Genomic DNA, 26,011 nt, shown 5'->3' on the forward strand with positions numbered 1-26,011 from the left:
TGTCACAGCCACCATATTTTCTTATACTTACTTTTGTTAAAGTGTGCTTGATTCAATGGACTCAAGCCATAGGAACTGTTAAGAGGGCATAAACTGAGCAGTACCTGGTCATTCTTTCTTTTGAAACTATTCATCTGACTTTAGCCTAAGCCAATACATAATTTAGACTTGGAGGCTGCAACTGCTTATTTGCACTTTATATTACTTGTAAATGGCATGGATATGTGATATACAATTGTAATGTGAAGTTGTCTACACAGCGTAGTATTTTGTGTGCATGTGGTGCATATGTGCATGAGAAAGAGAGAGAGAGAGAGAACTCAGGTTTTGATTGCATCTACTTCCTAAAGCCTAAAGCACACACCCATTAGAAGCAGAGTCTGCCCAGCTTCTCCCCACTCCTGGATACTTACTCAATGAGATGTGCTCATAAACAACCCCCCCAAAAGTTACAAATTTCTTTGAACTTTATTGATACACTGCACAATCACAACCATCTCGTATTCATCCTGAATTAGAAAAGGTTACAACTACAATGTAACATGCACAAAATTCAGGTAGTATATTCACCCTTAATACAATTATTGACAGAAATCAAGTCTTCATTGATTTTTGAAGGAAAAAAATAAGAAAGCAAATAGAAGGGGGGGAAAAAAAACTCTAAAAGGCGACAAAGTTATACTCTTGTATCATCTGATAAAATTTTAAAGCATTTGAACATAGATTCATTGAAGGATAATTGTGAGCATGTGCACACCCATTGTCTGACACAGCTAAAACGGCACCATTGATAAGTCATAATTTTTTTTAATCTAGAAGACTCTGAACTTGACAGATACATTTTCGTACACCCACACATTCCTCACAACTGCACTTTACATGTCACAAAAGGTTCGGAATGATTAAAAATGCTCCCTTTAACTAACACAAGGGCAGTTATTATTACTTATCATTGCTATGATCAATATCATTATAAATCTGCCAATAGCACAGAACGCGGCCCTGAAAAAAGAGTAAAGGGTTCACCATCCTTCTTTCCCCACTCAGTGTCGTGGAACAACTAAGACAACTGTGTGCCTTTCAAAGGGCACCGTTGAAAGAAACAAAATGGAATGTCTTTTAAAATATGGGAAATTAGGCTCTGCTGACTACTTTCAGGATGAAGACAATCGTGTCTAATTGAGTCCACTCCACATTCCCTTGGAAGGCGAGCATCCTGCACCTGAAGGCTGGATTGCACTGGGTCTGCTCTATCTTTTTGCCGTGTCTTTTAATTGCACATCTATTTCTTCTTCCTTTCATTTACTTCTCTTCTCTTCAGAAATGAGGAAAATGAGATAGGCATTTTGATTTGTGGGCTGTTCGTGATCATTAGCAGCTCTCATCACATGGTATCTTTTTGAAAATGTCGCCTTCCTAGTTACACACCTGTGAAGTTTTACTGCAACAGCCCAAACTTATTTGTCTTAAAATAAAAAGACAGGGAAGTTTTGAATAGTAGGTGGAGATTCAGTTGAGTATACATTTCGAGGGACAGGGTTCATGCAACATGAAAACAAAAGATTCTCATTTTTGGAGAAAAAGAGCAAAGAAGAATTTTGCCAATGAGAAAAAAATTAATGCTGCTTCCCTACTTTCTCGAATTCCAAAGATTTTCAAATTTGTTTTTGTTTCTTTTTGGTTGTTTTTAATTCTATGGAGTTTTGGAGGGCTGGTTCGTGATATTCTAAAGCCATTTTTTTCTCTGACTGAGGACTCGGGGTTCAGCTGGAAAAGATAACATTGCCCACTCTCTCACCCCATTCCTCCCCTCCTACTGTTGACACCGATGACATCCACACTCAACCGCAGAGAAAGCCTTCCCACCCACTTACAGCCAGTTCTGAAGCAACGCCCTTGATAGCGCTCTTGGAGAAGGACTGCCCACTTGAAGGTTCTCTACACTTCTGCTGAGTTTTCCCAGTGTAAGGAGAGCTCGCTAACTCCTCCATGTGGAAAGCAGGTAGACTGGATCAATGCAGACACAGACGTTTGACCTCATCCTCCGTTGCGGAATTTCCAGAATCCCAGAGCACACTTCCCACCCAGGCTCTGGGAAGGAACTGCCCAACCTGTGAAAGGCATTATCTAGCAGGAGGCTGAGGTTTTAGGGGAAAGGGCCCCAGGCTCCTTTCTGATACAAAGCCTCACTTCTTCTTCTGTTTTGTTGAGTTCAACTATAGCAGAACAGCCAGGCATAATCCATCTGCATAAAACAGGTTCAAGTTTTGACCTCCACTTGCCTGTATGGCCTGCCTCCCCCAGTTAAAACAAGAATGAGAAAAACTAAACGCACTTGCTTAGACTTGCAGAAGACTGTATCAGGCACTTGACATGAAACTACTGAAAAACAAGCTTGGCCAGGGCCTTCACACTGGCACTTCCATTGGCATTACTTTGGTGGAAATACATAGTGACTTTGTCTTAGGAAGGGGGAGGGTTTCAGAGAATCCACATTGTTGAACTCCTCTCACCCAAACTCCTGATAAGCCTTATTTGGTTTCCTCCCCATGTGCAAAACCCGAGAAGAGCTGTAGGTTCTCAGAGACGTGCTAGTTTTTAATTCCTTTACCCTAACACTCCCCACCATCATCAGCACCGTGAGAAAAAAATCTCTCCAGCAAGCCTATTCCTCCACCCGCCATATGCAAAATAGAAAGAGCGTGAGTGAGCACTGATTGTCTAAGTGTTTACTGCTTTAAATGCTTCAAATGTTGGCTAACACCTGCTGTCCTACACAGCCAGCCCCACCAGAGCAACCAAAATAGCACAGAAGCTGGAGTCAGTCTGCTATGAAGTAGGGCTTTCTTTCTCCCAGACAGGTAAGGCTTAGTGACAGGACTTTCTCCTCTGACACATGGCTTCCACAGGTAACTGCCACACCAGACTGTTTCCTGGTGTCCAGTGGAAGAAGCCACACGCCTTCCATAGTGACTCTGAGCCCCAGGCTCCTTGTGTTTGGAAAATTCTGGTATCCTCCTGGCAAGAGGCAGAGGGATGCCTTCTTCTAGGTCAAGTCCTGGCGTGAAGAACACACCCAGCTTGTCCACTTCAAGCACTAAGTTCTCCAAAACCATCCACTCCCCACGGCCACCACTGTGATCTGCCTCCAAAGTCACAGATGTGTTCTCAGCAGAACATGCACATGACACATTTAATTCTCACGTCTGATACCTGCCTGGCTCCAGGTTCTCAGCGTGAGACAGATCTGAAACTCTGATGTCCAACCTTTCTTTCCGCCTCTGTGCCTGTTTGTGCTTGTTCCTGGAACTTGGGGATCCACAGGCTGATTTGGAAGATCATTTATATTCCCCAAATCTGGCTACTGGCAGCTCACAGGAAATGCAGATGTCTGTTTACAGCTGGCAAATGTAATATTAATGTCACTCACACCAGCTCTCTCACAGAAGTGCCTAGCTTTTTGTATGCCAACACAGCCCACGTGTGTGTGTGTGTGTGTGTGTGTGTGTTTCCCCACTGAGCATGTCATGTTCATGTGCCATAATGGACAAAAACAATGAGGCCACTTCTATTGGAGGAAGAAGGTCAATTAAGCATTGAGGGAACGGATCTGTATGGAACTTGTATTTATCATGTTTCAGATTGTGGAGCTGAAAGAATTAGCCATTGCAGGCGGGTCTGTGAGACAGGTCATGGTCGGTGCTTCTTTCTCATCCTCTCAACTGCACAGGACAAGAACACAGCCCTGCATGGTCTCCAATCTCATCCTTTTGCATTGCAGGACCCCTTGCTAGCTGAGTCCTTCGTGTCCCAGAAGATGATACAGAAAGATCAGATCAGCTGTTTGTGTGCCAGGTCTGCAGAGACCATGGAGGGTTGAGGGCATTCTTCCTCCAAGCTACTAGGGAAGCAGCCTGTATCAGAGAAAACTGTGTCACTTACACTTTCCCCTTCTGTTTGCTGTGTTGTGTTAATCAAGTGCTTGGAAATTAAGTCAGTTGCTCAAGTGCCCTCAGCTCGGAAGAGCTTCCTGAAACAAATACCAGAGTTGTCAACACACCCGCCGTGTAATTGGTTTCCATCAGCTTTTTACTGGATAGTTTTCACACAGATTAAACCCAAACGGGAACCGAGAGGAGACGATAGCAGAAGTCATCCTGCTCAGATGGACATCTCTCTTCACGCTGCAGAGACAAATGTGTGGTTTTTCTCTTACTTTCCTGCTATTCAGGACAGTTCCCCAGGTTCCTGACATGGCACTTTCTTGAAAGGCTGAGAGACGTGTGAAGTTTGGCACCTTGGGCCTTCAAGTGAGGAAGAAGAACACAATACTATTTGCAGTTTTCCAAGGCTGATCTGCTTCCCAAGAAAATGTGTTTGGAAACACAGCCTCTTCTGGGGATAGTGAGTGACTGATGATTCCATCGCTGCTTTGGTCCATCTGTTACCAGCGTCTGCTTTGGGTAGATGGGTAGCACGTTTCAGAGAGTCCGTGACATGCGGCTTTTCTAGGTTGTTAGCCTGTGAGAGCACTGGCTTTCACATGAGAAGCTGATAGGTAATTCTGAAGACGCCAGTGTCTGCGGAAGGTAGAGGAGAAATGAATCCAGGAGAACAGACATAATATGATTGGGGATTAACATGGTGATGGATTGAGAGGGAGAAGTGGGGAAAGAAACAGAAAGAAGTGTTAGATAATTACATTGATAGATTGATAAATAAAGTAAATAGATTGCAAGAGAGGAAGATGGGTGGGTAGAAAATTGGATGGGGCGATAAATCAGACAGTTGAGGAGATGGATGACCGCATGATTATTTTGATAGAGAGCTTGATATAACCGAAATAATCAGGCATCTAAGGATCATTTTTTATGAGCTTGAGAGCATTTTTTTAAAGAGAAGTACTAACCTCAAAATGCCTTTCCATTTTTTTTTTTTTTGTCACTTCTAAATTCTTAGTTTTGGGTTTTGTGCATATCCCCAAATCTTGAACCCCTATCACTGATAAGCAAATAGGGTGGAATAGCTAGAAAAGATGGCAATGTGCTTTATGTATATAGAGAGATGACTTCCCAGAAAGAAAGGACGTGAACCCTAAGTAATAAACCTGGAGGGAGGGATATGTACATTATAATCAGGAAAATGATCCAAAACTTATAAGACACGGATAATAGGACACTTGGATATAATTCTTGCTGTGCACTACCTTGTAAGTCAAGTTGTGTCTTCAGGGTGTTTATCATGAGGCACATTTTTTTTTTGCCCAAATGGAACTTATGGTTGGGATGGGGCGGGGGGTGGTGGTTGGTGGAGATGATGATGGGGAGAGCAGAGGAAAGGGAAGGGCCAAGGTAGCAGGAACAGATTCCATTTTTTGGACACACCAATGAATGATTATCCTACACATGGCAGAACCCTGCCCACCCCTCCCCGCCCCCAGCCCCACTCATTCAAACTGGCAAAGAAAAATCAAATAAACAAACCAAAAAATAAAAAAAAAATCAAGAAGAACAGAAACAAAAAGCCAAAAAAGAAGCCCAGACTGGTTTGCCCTCCGCAGTGTAGGTAAAGTCTGTGATATGGAGAAGCAGGCGTTGCTCAGAAGACCTAGGGTTTCTTATCAAAACTTGATGAAGAAGTGGGCAAAGAGGGTCCCTGATAGCCAGAGGCAAGCCAGTGCTCTGGAGGCCGAGTTTACACCGTCAATGACCGCTCCAGGCCCTGTGTAGGGGAAAGAGAGAGACCCGTTAGCACACCCAGGGGGCATCATCCGCTTCCGTGGCAAGCACTGTACAGACGGGCTTCTCTGGGCACCTGCCCCACCACTGACCCTTCCCAGCCTGCGTAAACGGGAAGTGCCCATTGGGAGAATCTCAAAGGGGCTTATCACTGGGCTGCCTGGACCACAACAGCCTGCTCTCAAGGACTGGGGTTGAGAACATAAAGAGGTAGATGGGATGTAACACCCTCCATCAGACCTCCTGGCTGATAGTTTAGGGCAGGGCCTTTGTAACTGCCTCTACCTGTGCTCTATCCTCAGAAATCAGGTCCAGGGCAGACAGGGGTGGGAGGGGAAGGACAGGCATGAGGGGAGGAGCGTGGCCAAGCACAGGGAAGCAGGAGGAGGAAGAAGGAGGGGAGGGGAGATTTTGCGAGACAGGTGTCCGGGTGTTGATGTGGTCGACTTTGCTACTAGTGGGAGTATTGACGAGGCATCTCCTGAAGCAGCTGAGCAAGAATAAATACTCCACCCGGAGTTGTAAAGTGAGTTTATCCCAGCAGTTAGCAAGTAATGCCTCTCCAAAGGCACTGAAGAGGACACTACATCCCTGAACCTAATGGCCACCTGCCTGGTGGGGTCCTCCCTCGAGTGTTCTTCTTCCTTCTCCGAGGCTTTTTGGGACATGCTCCCGATCCCCTGTGAAATAAGCCCACAGCACCACCAGTGCTCTTCCTGCCCTTCCTCTGCAACCTTGCAGACAAACCCCAGGCACTGGGCTTGCACTCCCTGTCCCTGGGACCCAAGGGGAAGGACCAGGATTCAGGTCTGTCCCTACATTCCTCTGTCACCTTTATTGGCAGGCCATTAAAATTGAGGGTCCTAAGCCAGGCCCAAGGGGCAACCCTGATGACAAAGGCAAGACTTGCATGCCTCCTGTGCCTCCTCAGTCAAGGCTTCTCTGCCTCCTTTAGTAGGAAAGTGGCTTGTTGGAAATAAACAGGACTACATGAAAAAGCCTCAGTGGTGCAGAGTCTCCTCAGACAGGACCAGGCCATGTGGCTTGCTATTCAACCCCATGGTGTGGTCCACGCCTTGCTGGGCAAGCAGGGATGCTAACTGCAAGCCTGGGGATGTATGGGTCTCTCACTTCAGCAGTGGGCATCCAACTGTTCCCACTCTAGCAGTCTCCCCAGGATGCCTTTGCTGTCTCTCATTTGCAATTCTCTTATTTACTAAAAATTCATATTTACTACAGAGCTTGAGAGTCTTACTGATAGTTTTCTATATTTTTCTTATGTCCACAGAAAAGGGCACACTCTAGGCTCCAGCCCATTGCTGTGATCCCCAAGAAGGTTTCCTAAATATTTATAGAAAGTAGCCTGACTCAGGGGCCCCCTTGCATCCAGGCATCTAACTTAAGGAATCATAGTGGCCTAGAATGCACTGAGTTGGAAAAGGCCCAGTTTGAAGCTCAAGGTAAGTCTCTATACTGTCTTCTGCAAGAGATGATTGATTTAGATTTTTTAACAGTTTATAAGGAAGTGAGCAGCACAGATATGTAAGACCCATATGTTTCTAAAAGTACATGTTATATATATCATGTATATTAGCTAGTTATATGAGTGCATGATATATATATAAACACATAAAAAATATATATGCGTGTGTGTGTGTCTTTGCTTAATTCACTGTATTGATATCAACTTAAGAAACAACTGAATGAGCTCCATGCTAGACAGACAGGGGTCCTCAGGGGTCCTCGCTTTATTCTAAGCTCTTCCAGTGGGCTTAGCATTTCTGTAGCTGTTATGCTACCAGCGCAAATTTGGATGCAGCTAAAGCCAAAAGGAAAGGAGGCATGCATGAGGAAGGCAAAGCAAAAAATAGTGCAAGGTAGAGAGAGAGGAGGAGGCGGTTGTGGAAAGATGTCATGCTAACCAGGTAGGCAGTTTATAGACAGAGCTGGTTTCAGCTGTGTGCTCCAAGGGGTGAACCCTGATGGGGTCTCAGTAGACACAGAGTCCATTCAGCCCACTTTCGAGGTGGTGATAACATGTCTTTATACGGTGCTCTCTGTGTGGCAAGTGTGACTCTAAATGCTGAGCATATATTAACCCATTTAATTGTCCTAATACCCTATGTGTTCCTATTTTATAGATGGAGGACTGAAGAACAGCATTTAAGTATCCTGCCACACAGAGCATTTAAGTATGGCTACACAGGACAATACACCTAGAACTGGAGGAAAACCGAGTCCCTCTGTCTACAGGGTTGATGGCCTTGGTTATCACAGCTCTATTCTACTCTATTGAAAACGATCCCTGGTGCACGTTTCTCAGAGACCACGGCATAATGCAATGAAAGGTACAATGGCTGGGCCATCTGGAGCCAAGTGTTCCCCACATGACTCTGTTCTTCCCAGCTGAGTGACAGCTCCTCTGCGGGCTCGGTTCCCCCACCTGCAATGTGGGAGGAGGCTGGGCTTGCTGACCTCTCTGCTCTTCACCTGTTAGCATCTTGAGTTACTGAATGACTGGACATTCTGCATCTGGTACCATGAGGGACAGCTGGGGAACAGCCAGACAGCCTTTTCCAGTGGGTACAAAACCACTGCGGCTCTGGCTTTGCACACTTCAGCACGCCTTCTCCTGAGACAGCAAGAGGGCACCAAACAGTCCTAGACCCTAATGCCTCATCTATTGTAGCCTCATTTTCTTTGCAGCTCCAGGAAGCGTCATTCTTTAGTAGGCATGATAAGTCCTGCTTTAAGCATCCGATGATATGGCAATTTATTGCCCAAGTGCCTTTGGCCAGTCAGGGTCTGAGAAAGGCCTGAGCTATTCCAGCCAAGGAGTGCATCTAATTTACTATGATGGAGATTAAAACTAGCATTGCTTTCCTCCTATGGATCCTAAACACACTTGAGGTTTGGCATTTGGGCCAAATGTTGCTACAGGGAAGGGCTAACAGGAAGGCTCTTGGCTTTGTTCAAAGCAGGGAGAGAGTGGCTCACATCCACATACACACCCCAGGTTGCAGAAATGTAAGACGAAGGCCATCAGTGATGAACTGATTTTTTAATTGCATCTTCTCAGTAACCCTGATTCTACTGGAAATGAGAGGCAGGGAAAGAATCTGTGGGTTGGGGCTCTCCCACAGGCTCCATGGATGCCTGGCTCCTTGGATGCCTCCAAGGTCTTCACCTGAGTAGGTAAATGCTTCTTTGTGTTTTAACACAGAAGAAGCAGTGCACTGCAGCTGTTTAGCAAATTAATGGGGCCCCATGATTATCTGTGCATCTACCCGACCTGGGCCTTGCTGCTTTATCTCTACAGCCCTAAACTCTTTGGGGTAAAGTCACTGACCGCTAAAGCTGTGCAACCAGCACTCCCAACTTTGGCTTCAGACCATTTGGGTTTAAATCCTGACTCTGTAGCTCACCATCTATGTGACCTCAGATAAAGCATTTTCCATTTTCTCCTTGAAAAGAGTATGGGTAAGGGGAGTTTTCAGGATAAAGGATTGGAGGGAAGTGCCTGCTAGAAAGTAGTCATGTAACCATGGGACCTGCTACCCTGGTAGTTCCACACCTTCTACCAGGAAATGGACCCTGCGCTGGCCCCAGAAGCCACACCGTCCACTCAACAAGGGTGTGTTGGTGCCAGTCATGTGCCGGGCTCTGTTTCAGAAAGAAAGAGATACACAGCCTCTGCCTCCAGGCAGCCCACCCTCCAATGGGACCTAGAATTCCTCTGTTCTACTTTAAGCCAATAAACAAATACACAGACACAGTTTGTAAGCCCTCACAGATTCTGAGAAGAAAGCCCTTTGGAACAAAATAATCCAACATCCCTTTCATCTCTGGAGCATCTAGCCTATTGGATAGTCTAATAGGACGAACTTTAGGAATCGGGGAGAATTGAATTTGAATTCTGGCTCTGCTACTCACTAGCAGGATGACTTTAAACAAGGCGCTCAATTTCTCTGAAACAGCTTTTTTAAAATTTTTTTATTTATTTTTGTCGTTTTTGCCATTTCTAGGGCCGCTTCCACGACATATGGAGGTTCCCAGGCCAGAGGTCCGATTAGAGGTGTAACCACCGGCCTACACCAAAGCCACAGCAACGCGGGATTGGAGCCATGTCTGCAACCTACACCACAGCTCACAGCAACGCCGGATTCTTAACCCACTGAACAAGGCCAGGGATTGAACCCGCAACCTCATGGTTCCTAGTCGGATTTGTTAACCACTGAGCCATGATGGGAACTCCAGCTTTTTTTTTATTGTATAAAATGTGTGGGAAGTTGGTTTTATCAACCCTTTCAGAGCTGCTCTGAGCATCAGTTAAGACGATACATAAAATCACTGAGTATCAGTAAAGGGTGGATAAAGATCCGGTGAATGAGAACCAGGACATAATTGCTTGTCTCTGAAGTAGCATCTTTTGGGGGGTGGAATCCTGCTTTCAGTAAAGAGATGCTGTGGATACTGGGTTCTCCAACGTCATTGTTAAACGCCAACTGAAAGCAAAGGTGGTTAACGAATCTGACTAGGAACCATGAGGTTGCCGGTTCAATCCCTCTTGCTCAGTGGGTTAACGATCCGGCGTTGCCATGAGCTGTGGTGTAGGTAGGTTGCAGACTCGGCTCGGATCCTGTGTTGCTGTGGCTCTGGCATATGCCAGTGGCTACAGCTCCGATTAGACCCTTAGCCTGGGAACCTCCATATGCCGTGGGAGTGGCCCGAGAAATAAAAAAAATAAAAAAAGAAAAAAAAGGAAATCTTTATTTATGGTTAACAATGGCTGATCCAATAGAGCAGCTATTAGAAACATCAGCCTTGATTAAATATTGTTGGGGTGGGGAGAACAGAAAGTGAGACCATGTAATTATGCCCTTCCCCTCTTTATAAGCCCCCTTCTTGCCTCCCCCTCAATGCTCAAAGCATCTTGTTGCCTTCATGCCTGAAGTGGAGCATCTTAGAAAACCAAAGCCCACGATGATACAAAGCCACAAAACATGAATGACAACGATGACAATACCTTGGGGACAGATAGGCAGACAAAATAAGTTAGTCCTCAGCATATACAAAGAAGAGATAAAGAGACAGAAATAAAGAGATAAAGTCCAGAAATGATATATATCATAAAGGTCAATCTATCTATCGGTACATGCGCTCAGGGCCAGAGGGAAGATTTCATAGTTATGCGGGAGGCCCAGTAGAGGTGACACAGGTAAATAAAGAAAGAGGTAAACAAAAGAATAAGTAAAATTAAGTTCCACGTTGGAGAGGCCGCTTACTTTGCGAAATTCAGGATATTACACACCATGGATTTCAAAAAAGCAAATTTGGTTGAGGGCTTAACATAGAATTAACCTGCAGGCCTAGCTCTCCTGGAAGCAGGAGTCAGCTGCTGTGATCAAGGGCTGGCTGATCACCCTTGGCAGGAGAAGGTGTAGAGAATCAAAGTACCCCAACTCAGCACAAAGTTCCTGGACAAATATATCAGCGGACTGATGAGAGCCTGCCTCGCAAGAGATTCCAAAGCTTAAAGATAGAAGGTACCTTATACGCAAGAAAGGTGTTGAAATGTCATCATTTTCCCTCCCATAATTGCAGTGAAAATAGGGCATGGTTCTTCAGCAAGAGTAGATGGTGTAGCAGGTGGTAGGGTGATCACATTAAGGAAAGAAAAGAGAGGAAAAAAAAAAACCCACAGGCAAGTTGAACTTGATGATAGCACAGAGAGATCAAGGCAGCATCTGAAGTCTAAGAAGATACAGTTTTGTTCTGAAATTTGGATGGGTTTTATAAGTATGACTGTGAACTCTGTGACCCTCCTAATGAGGAACCAAAAGGATAATGACGATCTTGGTGATTAAAAGAGGAGCCAGGAAATCTAATTAGAGGATGTGTGTGTTAACACTTGTTGGTGAAACATAAACCTATTTTCAGCAGGGCCGTGGATGAAGGCACATAATTCTGCTTCAAAGGGAACTTCTCCTCCATTGTCTTTAATTACAGCAGAAAGCATGGCCCTGTGTTGTTCTACAAGGAAGCTTAACCAGGCTTCGTGGCTCTGGGAAGACGCACAGACAAAGAGGCCAAAAGAGGCAGCCATCTTCGCTTTGTGTGCCCACAAAGCCCAAGGCTTAAGAAGTTAATATCAGAAGTGAATTCAGATCTGTCTGTGCATCACAAGCCTGAAAGAGGCAGGACGTTGGTCTGTGCAGAAGCAGAAGCTCCGGCGTGTGCTGACATCAGCAGAGCCTGGGCACTTGGTGTTAAGGGCTAAATGCTTAGGCTAATAGCCAGATGTCAGTGATTCAGACAGAGCGGGGCGGGGGTGCGGGGAGTGACAAGGAGCCTCATCAGGAATGAAATGTGAAATGTCTGCATATTTTTTTTTCCTAATATGTTGACATTTTGCAGGTTGGGGAAAATACAAATGATTACGCTGCTGTCATCAGCCCAAAGCAATGGTGTTTCTCTCTGACTCATTCCCTCCCACCTGGATTTAAATTGTGGATTTGGAAAATAAAAATGATAGACTTTATCAGCAGGAAATGGACAAACATGTGCAGCTTTTGATGTCTCGGCGAGAAGAAGTCACTCGATGCACGTCTTTCTAAAGCGTCTGTTGGGATGTTTAATGTCATTTGCCCCACAAGGAAGACCCGGAGTGGGGGTGGTGGGGGAGAAGACCCTAAATTTTAAATTAGAACTAGGACATAGGGGAGGCTGGAATGCAAGGGCAAGTGTCAGAGCTTCAGCGATTTGGCGTCCCTGAGGGTGGAGGGGAGGCTGGAAGGCCTTTCCAGTATTTGGATTTCCTTTGTCTACTGAAGGGTTTCGCCCTGTATACAGGCTGTAAGGGATGTCCCCATTGACGGGAAGATATTTATCAATCCAACCAATGCTTATTGGGCATAAGTATTGTAAGATACAGGGCTACATCCTTTCATGCAAAAACAAACACAAACAAAATGCAAGCCTAAGGGTAAACTACCAAGAGAGCCCAAAAGGTGGGTGAGTGCCTCTTCTGTGGGGTTCAGAAAACACTTAATGGATGAGGCATCTTTAAGTAGAAGGTTAAAGGGTGAGTGCAATTTTATCAGGCAGAGAGGAGGGCAAACACTTCCCGCTGTGACTATACAACATCTTGGAAGAAAGACAGGTGTATGGGTTAGAAAGAAACATGGGATTAAGGTCAGCCAGCCCTGGGTGCCAACTCTCATGTCTGTTGTGTCCTTCTATAGTGGAAGTCCTAGCTATGGGAAGGAATTCAGTCATGTGGCTTAAATTCTCTGTGCTCCGGGCGTACCTACCTCCAAGGGTTCTGAGCTGTCTAAAGCCACATCAGGCTGACACCTACAAGCCAGTAGCTTCTTCCTCTAGTGTAGCACCTATATTTATTATTCTATTGCAGTTGTCTATTTGCTTCCATGTACAGGCTGGGGAGTCCATTCCTCCCCATGCCTCAATCCTAAATCCAATTCCTGGCACATAGTAGGCTCTGAACAAACGTAAGAACTGATGGCTGGCTGGAGGGAGGGAATGAAGTCAGTACTGCCAAGGCTGGAACGTGCAGTCGGATCTGGTGTCCCGGGCACAGGGCCTAGCGTGGCGGGTACAGAGAAGGCAGCAGGGGAATTGGGGCTACAGGGGAGGTTGATCTCAGGGCATGAATGGTCTTCTTTGGGTCTTTTCTGGGAGGCAGTTTTCAGCAGGGTGTGAACAGGTCCCATTCTGAGCTTTGGAAGGGTCCCTGGGCCCCAAGGAGGCAGATGGAAGGGAGATTATCCAGGACAAGGGAACCACACACTGGTTAAGAGACTCTCATGATCAGGAGTTTCGGGTTTGACCCCTGGCCTTGCTCAGTGGGTTAAGGATCTGGCGTTGCGGTGAGTTGAGGTATCTGGCGTTGCGGTGAGTTGAGGTATAGGATGTGGCTCGGATCCTGCGTTGCTGTAGCTGTGGCGTAGGCCAGCGGCTATAGCTCTGATTCAATCCCTAGCCTGGGAACCCCCAAGAAATGGCAATAAGACAAAAAAAAAAAAAAAAAAAAAAAGAGAGAGAGAGAGAGAGAGAGAATCTCATGGTCAGACCAGGCACGGGGGCCACCATGTGAATGAGATGGCGGGGGAGAGGGGTGAGTGAGGGGTGGCCAGAGCCTGCTTGCTAGGAGCTGCTGGCTGACAGGGGTGAAGGGAAGGGAGAAAAAAAGCCAGGATGACTGTAGAGATTGCAGTGAGAATAGGCAAGAAGATAAGGTGACATTTGAGTAGGGGGCTGCCTGGTAGAGAGACTGACATTTCCCTGGGACATTCGGGTGGTCATGCGGCAGCTTGTGGCCCAGAATGAAGTGAGAGCTAGGGACACAGACTTGGGCATTCCCAGACCACTGTTCAGAGACCCTCAGCTGCCCATGCGCCTAAGCTCCCCTGGGAGAGCTTGTCTGCAAAGCGCATTTTCCAGGACCCTCCCTGGAGATTTTTAACTAAATGGATCTGAGACAAGGCCCTCAAATCTGCATTATTAAAGCACCCAGAGCAGTGTCACACAGAGGAAGATAAGTCTCCGTGAGATGCCTGAAGGCACAGAAGGCCCTTCCCCTCTCTCTGGGATGCATCCCTGAGTAGGATGTGGTAGATGAAGAGTAAGACAGAAAGGAAAGATGAAAGCCACACCCCATCATGTCCTATAAGCCAGGAGAGGGAGTTGGGGGCAGAGGGAGGAAGGGGAGGGGCTGGAGGGGAAGCCTGGAGGGCTCACTCCTCAACTCCTGTCCCCACCCCCCCCACCCCCGCCCCAAAGCCTCACCTGGAGCCACCTGGAGGCTGGATGCCTTCCTGGAGCAGCAGGGGCAGAGGCAGGACTGAGTGAGGTCTCTTGGGGGGTAGGGGGAAGGTCGGCACAGATTGAAGGATGAAAGGAGCTGGTCAGAGCTGCCTCTAGTTAAAGAAAATCTGGTTTGAAGAGCCAGTCTGATATGTATATTTATTCTGGAGAAATGGTCATTAGCAAAAGAAAATATAGATTCTGCCCTCATGGCTTCCGGGGGCTGCAAAGGGAGGCTGCTTTCCTGGTTGCTCTGAGGGGCTGAGGCTTGGCCAGAGGAAAAAAATCCCGAGGCCCAGATGTCTGTCACCTTCCCCAGAATATATCGCCATTTTCATTTGCTATGACAGGTTTCCTCTGAGTTGTCCCCATTCCTGATACTTAACTCTTAATGTCGCTGCAATGTCACAGATAAACGTGTGAGAAATCTGCCTTTGTCTCCGCAGCACCCCCTCCTTTCTGGCTTTGTTTGCCTTCTCTGTCCCTGTCCCCTGCCGGTTCCAGTAATCCAGACGTTTACACGGCTCATTAAATGCCTCACACTCTCTGCAGTGCCGGATATAATCAAGTTCAGAATCTTCCCTCTCCACACCCTCAGGACAGAGGGATGGGGCCTCTTGCTCAAGAGCCAGTGGAGGCAGAATGGGCTGGTGAGGCTAGAGAAAGTGAGTGGCTTCAGTGAGGGGCAGGCTGAGCCCGGCCCTCCCCCCCGGCTGAGTACAGACCTGGCACAGCTTCCAGATGACTGGGCCCCAGGGAGGCCTCCCCTGACTCAGTAAAGCTTAGGATACTTCCAGCAAGTTGCTTTCAATAGGCAGAACCCAGTCACGGTCCCTGGGGTTTAGGCGATCTGCCTCTCACTCTATTTTCCCCTGGGTTTTCACATTCAGAACAGAGACTGAGAAAGCTGAAAGGAAGCCTGGAGTGGGTTTTGTTCTGTTCTTGTATTTTACAGGCAACCTGGGAACAGAGAGCATCAGGGTTGGTACCAGAGTCAGGATGGAGAGCCAGCTTTCCCCATCTCTGTGCTGGTCCCTTCTTCACCTTCTCTGCCTCCCCATTCCTGGCAGGGGCCCGGAGCTAAGCAATGGGCCCCCATCTGAAATGCCGCTTGGAGTTGGCACACTGCTGCTGGGTGTGGCTTCTGGAGGCTGTGTGAGGAAGCAAGGCCCCACATCCTTGCCAACCACAGATCCATCTTTGAGACCTGCCTGCCCACCGATGTGGTCTCTCGGCTGCCTGAGCGCTTCCTGATGCAACCCACAGCCTCCCTAGCCGTGTCTTCTGCATTCTTTTGAAATCCCTCTCACCCATTTCCCTTAGTTCTGTGCCTATAGGCAGGAGAGAGATGAAAGATGCATTTGTGGGAGAGGCCTCTTAGGAGTGCGTGCTGTGCTGGGGGTCACAGTGCAGAGTTCAAAGCGCCTCAGAAAACTAAGCTTTGAGGGCAAACACCAAGGCACGTCTGGGAAAGGGGGGGGGGGTCTGTTTGTGTGAATTTGGGAAGTGTGAGCATATGGGCTCTGAGCGTAAAGTCTATCCTTTAAAAGAGTGCGTTCAGGTTAGATAGAGGGCAAGGGAAGTGGGTTGAAACCGGCTAATTGTTGAGATGGACTGCAGGTGGCTGGCCACACTGGGCAATAAAGCCATTTTCCTATGAACTGAAGGGTGTCCCTTCGATTTCATTTGTTTTAAACCCCACCCCCCATGCGAATTTGGAGACAGGCCCATAAGGAAGTCATTAAGGTTAAATGGGGCCCCGATTCCACAGAATTGCTGTCCTTGTAAGAAGACACCCCAGGGAGCACCGCCCCCCACCCCGTTTTCTCTCCCTCGGTCCCCCTCTCTCTGCCTCTCTCCCCCTCCTTCCTTTCCTTCTTTTTTTCCCTCTCCCTCCCTACCCCTCCTCTTCCCCCCTCCCTCTCTCTCCCCCCCATCTCTCTCCCCCTCTCTCTCCCTCTTTCTCTCCTTCTCCCTCTGTCTCTCCCTCTCTCTCACTCCCCTCCTTCTCTCTCTGTCTCCCTCTCTCTCCCTCTCCTCCTTCTCTCTCCTTCCCTTTCTCTCTCTCTTCCCTTCTCCCTCTCCCCTTCCCTCCTCTTTCTCTCCTTCTCCCTCCCTCTGTCTCCCCACCCTTCTCCGTCTCTCTCTCCCTCCCCCTCCCCCGCTACCCCAACTCATGCTCAGAGGAAAAGCCATTTGAGAACAAAGTAGGTGCCTACAAGCCAGGGCGAAAGCCCTCATCGAAAAAAGATGAAAGATCTTCCCGGCTTAATCTTGACCTCTGGCCTCCCAAACTGTGAGCAGATAAATTTCTGTTGTTCAGTCCCCGGCCCATGATACTTTGTTAAGGGGAGCCCTAGGCAGCAGCCCTAGCAGTCTGATTCTTCGTCTCCGCGTGCTTTGTTCTCCGCTGTGACATGCCTCCTTCCTGTTAATGGTGGAGAAGGACCAGCCCCTGGATCATCCGGTGTCAGCCCTGGGATGCTTCTGTTGGCCATATTCCCCAAGGGCAACCCTGCCAACTCAGGGGGTCATGGCCGAGTCAGTGGCAGGGCAGCACCCCAAGCCCACCCTTCTCCTCTTGGCTTTATCAAGACCCCGGATGAACATTCACAGACACCAGATTACGGGCAGAGCTCGTGGCCTGGGACTGTCTAGGATCAAGAGCCGTGAAAAGTGACAATTGCAGAGCTTTCACCAGGTCTGGAATATTCAAAAGCCACCATTTCCTATGTGGCTGAGGTTGATCCCAGGCAAGGAGGGTTGGGAGAGTTCCACTCGGGAAGCAGAGCTGAGCACCAACTGCTGCTCCGTCTGGTGTGTGAGTGCGCGTGTGCGAGTGCGTGTGTGCGTGTGCGCACGTGCCCACAGCTCCCTCCGTCACGGTCTGGGCAAACTGCCGTGCTGATGAGGCATCCAGGCCTGGGTCTCCTCAGCACCATCTCACCAGCCACACGTCCTTCAGTGCCACGAAGCCGCTGGCTCTCCTCTTCTCAACTTTATTTATTTACTTATTTTTTATTTTAAATTATCTTTATTTTTTCCATTATAGTTGGTTTACAGTGTTCTGTCAATTTCCTACTATACAGCAAAGTGGCCCAGTCACACATACATATATACCTTCTTTGTATATATCTACTCAGCTTTAAAATGGAGCTCTAGGAGTTCCCGTCATGGCTCAGTGGTTAACGAATCCGACTAGTAAACATGAGGTTGTGGGTTTGATCCCTGGCCTTGCTCAGTGGGTTAGGGATCCAGCATTGCCGTGAGCTGTCGTTTAGGTTGCAGACGTGGCTCAGATCCCATGTTGCTGTGGCTCTGGCGTAGGCCGGTGGCTACAGCTTCGATTGGACCCCTAGCCTGGGAACCTCCGTATGTCGCGGGAGCGGCCCAAGAAATGGCAAAAAGACAAAAAATAAAAAAATAAAATAAATAAAATGGAGCTCTACCCCATCTTACGCGGTACTCCTGTGATGCCCAGAAACCAATAAATATTTGGTACAAAGTAGCCTGAGGATGATCATTATATGTAATGACCCAGTACTTCTACGTTAAAATGAGGTTTTCAGGATTCAGTCATTAGCCCTTTTTGCCTTGGGCTCATACTAAGGTGACCTCCCCATGATCATCTGGTAAGCTCTTGGGTGTCTGGGCCAGTCCCCTTGGTGCCGCTGTGTATAGAAAGAACAGAATACTCATTCCTTTTAAGACTGCCCAGGGCGAGTTTACGGTTTTTCAAGGGGAAGCCCTACTCCTGAGACACACATTTCCTACGTGTGAGGGACAGCCATCGTATCCTCCACACCTGTCACCTAAGCTATGCAACCCCCGCCCCTCCTCCCCCCAGGGCTAGTCACCCAGGTCTATTTGCCACTACATCAGGCAGGTGGAGCAGGCAAGCCTATCTTTGGAGGAGGGTTAAAGTCAAGAGCACAGGCATTCAGGCAGGCAGAGGACGAAGGAGCATGCTCTACCCACCTGCCACTGCTGGCGAGGGGCTTATTTCTAAGACACACACAGCACAATGCACACACAATGCAGAGAGAAAACAAAAGACATAGATCACACATTTCAGATGGTTGGTGGACAGAGTTTAGTTCACGTCAATGCTGAACACTTGCTCAGGGTCTGGGGTACCCAGGAAAAGGGACCCCCTTTTCATCCTACTCATCAGAAGCTCCCCTCCAGCCAGGTCTTGGCAGATGCACATGGACACACACATGGACTGTCACAAGCTGGTCCTGGCCTGTGGGGTGAAATGTGGCACGAGCAGGTGGATGCAGCAATGTGAGAACTGAGCGAGGGAGGGATGAGGGCTCCCGAGGGGCCGGCCTGGGCTCCGGAGACCCCTCCACCCAGATGGGAAGGATGATGCCCCCGCTGTGGACAGAGCAGCCGTCTTGATGAGGACTCAGACCCCTACCCCGTTTCACCCCCACGAATGAGAATGTGACATGGCATCCATGTGAGCGTCATGATGGCAGCAGCTGACTTGATTTAAAATGATAAATATAACCCTAGAGTCATAGACTCTTACTGCAGAAGGTATCTTCAAATGAGATCTAATGTACCCCTCAGACCAATAGACAGTTCTACCATTGAGCTGTTCTATGGTTCTCTCTTGTTCACGGCAACCACCGTTCAGCTTGGTTCAGAATTTGGTTGACCCCTTTTGTAAGGTGTAAACCTCCCCTTGCTAGAGACCAGGAGGCATCAGTTACCTTGTAAACACCTCTGTATCGCATGCTGGGAGAATGACAAGGGGCTGCGTTCATATCTAAGGGTGGTGGGTTGAGCGGTATGGATGGACACAGGCCAAGCCAATGAGTCCCCTGAGTTCCCCTGAGTCCCTGGAACCCCCACCCCCAAGCCCAACCTCTGTCTTGCAGCCAAGCCCCGCACGCATCCAGGCTTCCTGCACTCACCATACAGTGTGAGGCTGGCGTTGGTGTTGCCAAGCTTGTTTGTGGCCACACAAGTATAGTTCCCATAATCTTTCTCTGAAACGTTGAAGAAGGTCAGCGTGGATATGTGGCCCTTGTTCTCGATCCTCATGCCATCCAGGCCGGGAGCCAGCCTGCAGAGGGAAAGTGCACGGAGTGAGGCAGCAGGCTGGGGCTGGGGTAGGGGGGAGAGCACCAGACACCACGGATGAATCCAGCAGCCAAACGCTCCTCCTCACGAAACCGTTCCCTCTGGTTAACCCAGCCCCACCACTTCCCACAGCAAGCACCACGACCTCCATCAAGAATCCAGGCTCTAAGGCTAAATTTCCCGGCTCCTGGTCCTTGAGGTCTATAGTATCTACAGCTAATCTCAGATTCCAAAACAAGGTCAATCCATTTCTGCCCACAGCCCAGCTTCCTCCCATTTTTGGTTCTGGTTCTAAAAAGAGACTCTGTCACAAAGGAGGCTGTAACCATATTGATTTTGCTCCTGGATTTCATCGCCCTCCTTCCATGGGGGCAATGACCCATCAGCCCTGCTTCTGACATGCCCTGTTTCCACATGCGAGGTACCTTGTATCTTCCTTGAACCACTGGAACTCGGCTGTGGGCACTGCGGAGGCTTCACAGCTCAAGATGCCCTTCTGGCCAACGGAGACACCCGTGTTCTTGGCTTTGGAGATATAGGGAGGGTCTGCGGGGAGATGCAGGGCAAGTCCATGAGATGAATGCAAGGTACATCCCGTCACCGGCTGTGCAGGTGGATTTCTTGTGACCTCCCCACTTCCCAGCTAAATAACCCTTTACTTTAGGAAAAGAACTTCTCACTTGAAGGCACTGCATTTACCCCAGCAAGGCTTCAAACTAAATCAAAGGTAACAAACTCTCCCCCTGAGCTGAAATCTCTGACAGTCACCAGAAGACTCCAGGGGCACCTCTGATAGTGATGGGCCGGGCCATCTGACCAGGCACTTGCCTATTGGGAACGACTTGAGTCAATCAGAAAATGACATTGACTTGACCTGCCTGTCCCCTTAACCCCCACACCCTCGTTTTTTTCCCCGGAGCCCCCTGACAGTGGGTCTACTCACAGTTGACAGTGATTTTTACTTTCCGCACATCAGGGGCAGCCACATCGTTCAAGGCGCTGCATTCATACTCCCCGGACTGGTCACGTTTGATGTCAGAGATTTCCAGATACTCATCCTCACTCACAAAGCCCTGGCCTTCTGGGGGGAAAGAAACAGGCAGAAGCAATCAAGAAACTGTGGAACCAGAGGGGCATAACTGCCCTCAGATCGAGAGCTTTTAGGAGAAGGCATATGAAAAGCCATAAAAAATGGAGTTTGAACATCAACTCAAAGAATCTAGACGTTATGTTGGCACCAAAGTATATGAAGAAAGAAAGCCTCTGCCTGAATCTTGTTGGATCAATGCATTTTTGTCCAAGTCACTTTAGCATTTGAGACTATTTGATCCGAAGGGTATATCAGTATTTTTATGAGAGGATAATTAAGAGGATTAACTAAGAGTGTACACATGAAATACTATAGCACATTGTGTTGATATTTTTAAAGAAAATTTTCATGATCAATCACACGATTTTTTTTTTTGTCTTTTTGCCACTTCTTGGGCTGCTCCCACAGCATATGGAGGTTTCCAGGCTAAGGGTGGAATCGGAGCTGTAGCCACTGGCCTACGCCAGAGCCACAGCAACGCGGGATCCGAGCCGCGTCTGCAACCTACACCACAGCTCACGGCAATGCCAGATCCCTAACCCACTGAGCAAGGCCAGGGATCGAACCCGCAACCTCATGGTTCCTAGTCGGATTCGTTAACCACTGAGCCACAATGGGAACTCCTCAATGATACAATTTTTAAAATGTGGGAATAACTTCAAGGTATGTTATTATGGACATCTTCATTTTTCCTCATGTAGAGGTGCCTTTGTAGGCAAATTACTTGCTACTTGTAGAATGAATAAGTGACCAGTTAACAATATAATACAAATAGACACAGAACAGCTGGTTGGTTTCAAACTGTTCTGGAGAAGATACAGCGAATGAATGAATGAGAAAGCCCTCTGGACTGCAATATAGCAGGTGGTCAGTAAAGGTTTGCCAGTAAAATAACCCTGAGAGTCCCCAGTGGATAGACCCCTGGTTACCAGAACCTGGGATAGGGGTTCTTAAGGGATTTAACACCCAGGCTTTATTCTCAGGCATTTGTGAAGCTTGCAGCTCATGCTCCAAAATATTCTGGGGCTGCAAAACCATTGCTTGGGGAGTTCCCATCATAGCTCAGTCAAAACGAATGTGACTAGCAACCGTGAGGACACAGGTGCAATTCCCTGGCCTCGCTCAATGGGTTAAGTATCTGGCGTTGCCGTGAGCTGTGGTATAGGTTGAAGACGTGGCTTGGATCTGGCATTGCTGTGGGTGCGACTTAGGCTGGCATCTCCAGCTCCAATTCAACCCCTAGCCTGGGAACCTCCATATGCTATGGGTGCAGCCCTAAAGAGACAAAAAATAAAAAAAATAAAGAGACCTTAGCCTTTACACATGTCTCCAAGCTCATATTTTAAAAAAATAACAATTGACATTGCTTGCAACCATCATTTCATGCTCTTGTGCCAATCTGGCCCTTCTGCCTTATCCCCTATCCCACTCCATGTGGTTCAGCCCAAAAAGGACAGACCCTTTGTCTTAAAACACACATATCCTGAGTCCTTCAAAGCACCAGGCTCCTGTGAAAACCCAGCTGGCACAAAGGCCATGCATCCATTTGCATTTCTTATAGGCCTGATACCTGCTTCTTTTTTGTACTCCAGGCATAAGAGCAAAACTAGTTTTCAGGAAGATAAAATGCATTGTAACTTTTCTCATGCCCCTGCAGAAGCATATCTGATCCGATGGTTGCTCAACCAATCAAGTCTGGGGCCACAGTGGGTTTGGGGCAGGAAGTAGGGTCATGGCGGGGGGGTTGGGTCTGTGGGAAAAACACCCAGTTGGGTGTTTGGAATCCAGACTCTGCTCCACGAGAAGCCTTGGGGGCTCATGCTACCCTGACCCTTTCTCAGGTCACTGGCTTTTCAGCCCTTGCTGCCTTTCTTGCCCCCATCTGCCCCCCACCCACCAGGTCACCACATCCACCCAGACTCTGCCTTCAGTGCCTGGATGCTGGTTGCCATGGTATCCACAGCAGGTGTGGGGCCCCAGGAAAATATATAAATTGAGTCACTCAAAGTCAGCACTATTCTGGAGCCCAATCTTCAGCTATTCCTTGAAATTGTGTATCCAGCTTCCAGCAGAAGCAATTTACCCACCAGGGCACCCTCCTGGAACTGGACCTGTTGGCAGGACCCCAGGACTGTCCACAAGTGAGGGTTACAGGAGCTTGGGGGATCTGGTTGAACCTATGTGAGGAGTGGCTGAAAGTAGAGGTGAGGGGAGATGGGGGTTTGAGCAAAAGCCACACAGCCCAGTCTGACATCTGAGTGTCACTCCTTGGCCATGGTGGTCCCAGACACCAAACAGGAACCTGGAAAATGTTGATGAAGACAATCCAGAGCACGGTGCCTCCTGGGGCTGGGGTGGGGCCTATCAGCCAGGATCTCAGGGCGGTGATGCAGGTCCACGGCCCTCTACCCCAACTAACACTTAATCATCCAGGCAAGGAGTTCATGTCTAATTCCTCAAGGTCTGTGAGAGGGATGCAAACAGCCTCTCACCTTCGTGTTGTTATTTCTCTTAGACTTAGAGAGTCTCAGAGTTGAAGAGGGATTCTGAAATCACGTATTGCAGGTGCTGTAATAAAGATAAAAATTGCCTCCCTCATTGAAATGATGCTGACTGACCATTCTCAGTGTTTTTGAGGATTAAACAATGAAATCAAACACAGCAACATAACTCCCCAGATTCACTGTGGCTTTTCTGCAGTGAATACACTTGACACGATGGAAAGGGCGCATTTTTCCTACTAAGACTCCACATTCTCTCAAGGCACACTACAGTGTTCTTGCCACAGGAATGACAACCCCTGCACTTAACCAAACAGAGAAGCAGCCTGCTGTGGGCCTGGCAGCTGCCTCAGGTGGGGTCCATGGCCCCTTACCTTGGAGACAGTGGGGTTGACCCAGAGCACGCTGCCCAGTGTGTACATCTGACATGGCTTAAAGCCCCCGATCAGGTAGATCTGTGATGCCCACAGGCCCCACACCAACGGAAGGGATGACAGAGGCCAGGGCCCCAGGACCCTGGGTGAGTCTACCATCCACACCAGCAGGACAGACCCTGGCTCCTTCCTGGGGGAGTTGCTGGACAACAGGGCCACCCTCTGGAATGTGGGAATCTGTCTCCACTCTGCGCACTGCTGCTTTTACGGGTTGGTTATAGGACAGCAAGAAAGGGAGAAAGGACGAGAACATTTCACATAAAATGGGGATCATTACGATAATACCACCTCATTTAGTGAGAAAATGAATTTTGTCACGTTTGTTCTAGAAAGTAAGAGGTTCTCAGGTTTTAATATATATAAATATATAAAGTCATCCGAGATTTTTTATGTGTATAGAGATTCTGATGCAGAGGGCCTAGGTGGGGCCTGGGGTTCTGCATTTCTACCAAGCGTCCCAGTATTTGCTTCTGGTCTGGGGGCCACACGCTCCACCCAGTGCTGTTCTCAGCCCACTCATGTTCACGTGTTCACCTGGATTTGCAAAGTGGCCGGTGGGTCAGCAGTGTTGCCTGAGTGCCCCTCCCGTTGAGATCCTCGTGGAGCCTACGTCTCAAAAGACACCCTCTCTTTGGAGCAGGCAGCTCTGCAAGCTACATCAGCACTGAGGCTCTGGACCCTTGAAGCTAACTCTTCCAGTGTGTCTTTGTAATCGTACTGCAGCACACGCTTCCACTGAAACATGGCCTTCCTCACTAAACAGGAAGAAAATATTGGGACTTCTCCCACCTCAAGCCCACTGCAGGGCACTAAGATGCTTTTTTTTTTTTTTTTTTTTTTTTTGTCTTTTTGCCATTTCTTGGGCCGCTCCCGCAGCATATGGAGGTTCCCAGGCTAGGGGTGTAATTGGAGCCGTAGCCACCAGCCTATGCCAGAGCCGCATCTGCAACCTACACCACAGCTCACAGCAACGCCGGATCCTTAACCCACTGACCAAGGTCAGGGACTGAACCCACAACCTCATGGTTCCTAGTTGGATTTGTTAACCACTGCACCATGACGGGAACTCCTAAGATGCTCTTTTTCTAACAGCTTTGAATACAGGTACGGGGTGAGATGTTAAAGCAGAACAAATTGAGGTTGCTAAATGCCTGGAGACCTAGGAAACTGCAGGTTGGATGCTCTCCCTGCCCTCTCCAGTTCTGGTCACCATGTAAAATTCCGATTCCATGCTGCAGAGCGAAGGGCAGGAGGCAACAAATGTTTGAATCTGCTTTACCAGCTGCCAGGAAGGGCACACTTGCTGACTGGGAGGGCAGAGGGAGGAAAATGGGGCAGGGAGAAACACGTGAGAGGGGACAGGAAAGGGCAGAAGAGGAGGAAGGGTGCACTGGTGTGAGGAAGGAAGGAAAGGCAGACACAGGCAGAAGAGATGCCCTGAGTGCGGGCAGGATGCTGGGAGTCATGGGGAAGAGGCTAAAAACACATTCCAAAGGGATTTTTAAGAGAAGAAGATAGACTACGAGACTACAGTATTTTTTCTGACAAAATATATGAAAATAGAAGCTCCAAGTCTGCCCCACAGCTTTGCTTTATGATGAGTGGTCCTGTAATAAGCCAGTAACCCAGAGGCATATCAACCTGACCTATGCATTCAGACAGCCCAATATAACATGATTGCAAGCAAAAGGAAGTAGACTCTGAATCACTGGCAGAAATATATTAAAAAGTAGTGGTTATTTCTTTCCATGGAGGAGTGTTTTGAAGAAGATAAGTTGGGTCCGCTGTATATTAGGGAGATTAAAATCAGTGGGAGGTCCCTGGACCCCTTAGATGCAGGGCACATGCTTGGGGATGGGGTGAACCAGCCCCACAGTTCTGAGGGTATGAGGCGGGCCTCTCCTGCAGGGACACGAGTTCTGACCTAGCAGTCACAGAACACAAGGCACCAGCAGCATCCTCGAGCAGGCCCTGCACCATCTCAGAAACAGAGGAGCAGACATACTTGTGGGGGAGAAAGCTTCAGGCCCCGCCTGCCATCCCCCGACGTCGCTTGAGGCTATTTGGTGCATCCCTGCTGTGAGCACAGTGCTGGGTCAGACCCTGTGGGGTGGAGAGGCTGTGTAATGCAGGGCCCTTGACCTTGGGTACCCCACCATCCCATGAGTCCAGAAATGCAGTGCTTTGTATTCGTAATCTCCAGACTCAACTGTTCCGTTCCTAATTGTTTTTAGATTTCTCAAATGAGGTATGGTGGCTGGGAAAGATGTAATAGAGATGGAAGAAGAACCCGGGGCATTTAGGGATGTGGAGACGCAATGGGGAAAT

General features: G+C 48.2%; 1 protein-coding gene across 1 annotated transcript in view; it reads right to left on the reverse strand.

The window, feature by feature from the left end:
- Window positions 1-452: 452 nt before the first annotated feature.
- Window positions 453-26,011, reverse strand: part of OPCML (opioid binding protein/cell adhesion molecule like) — a 1,104,108-nt gene continuing 1,078,549 nt past the window's right edge. The window contains 4 exon segments of the mRNA XM_021102357.2: window positions 453-5,721; window positions 19,490-19,641; window positions 20,084-20,204; window positions 20,602-20,739. Coding sequence (XP_020958016.2) covers window positions 5,621-5,721; window positions 19,490-19,641; window positions 20,084-20,204; window positions 20,602-20,739 — 512 coding nt within the window. The 3' untranslated portion in view covers window positions 453-5,620.

This window comes from Sus scrofa, chromosome 9 (assembly GCF_054392235.1).
Source record: "Sus scrofa isolate SSC_HxYL_T2T_F1_AM1 chromosome 9, Sscrofa_HxYL_maternal_Yorkshire_Landrace_v2.0, whole genome shotgun sequence".
Lineage (NCBI taxonomy): Eukaryota > Metazoa > Chordata > Mammalia > Artiodactyla > Suidae > Sus > Sus scrofa.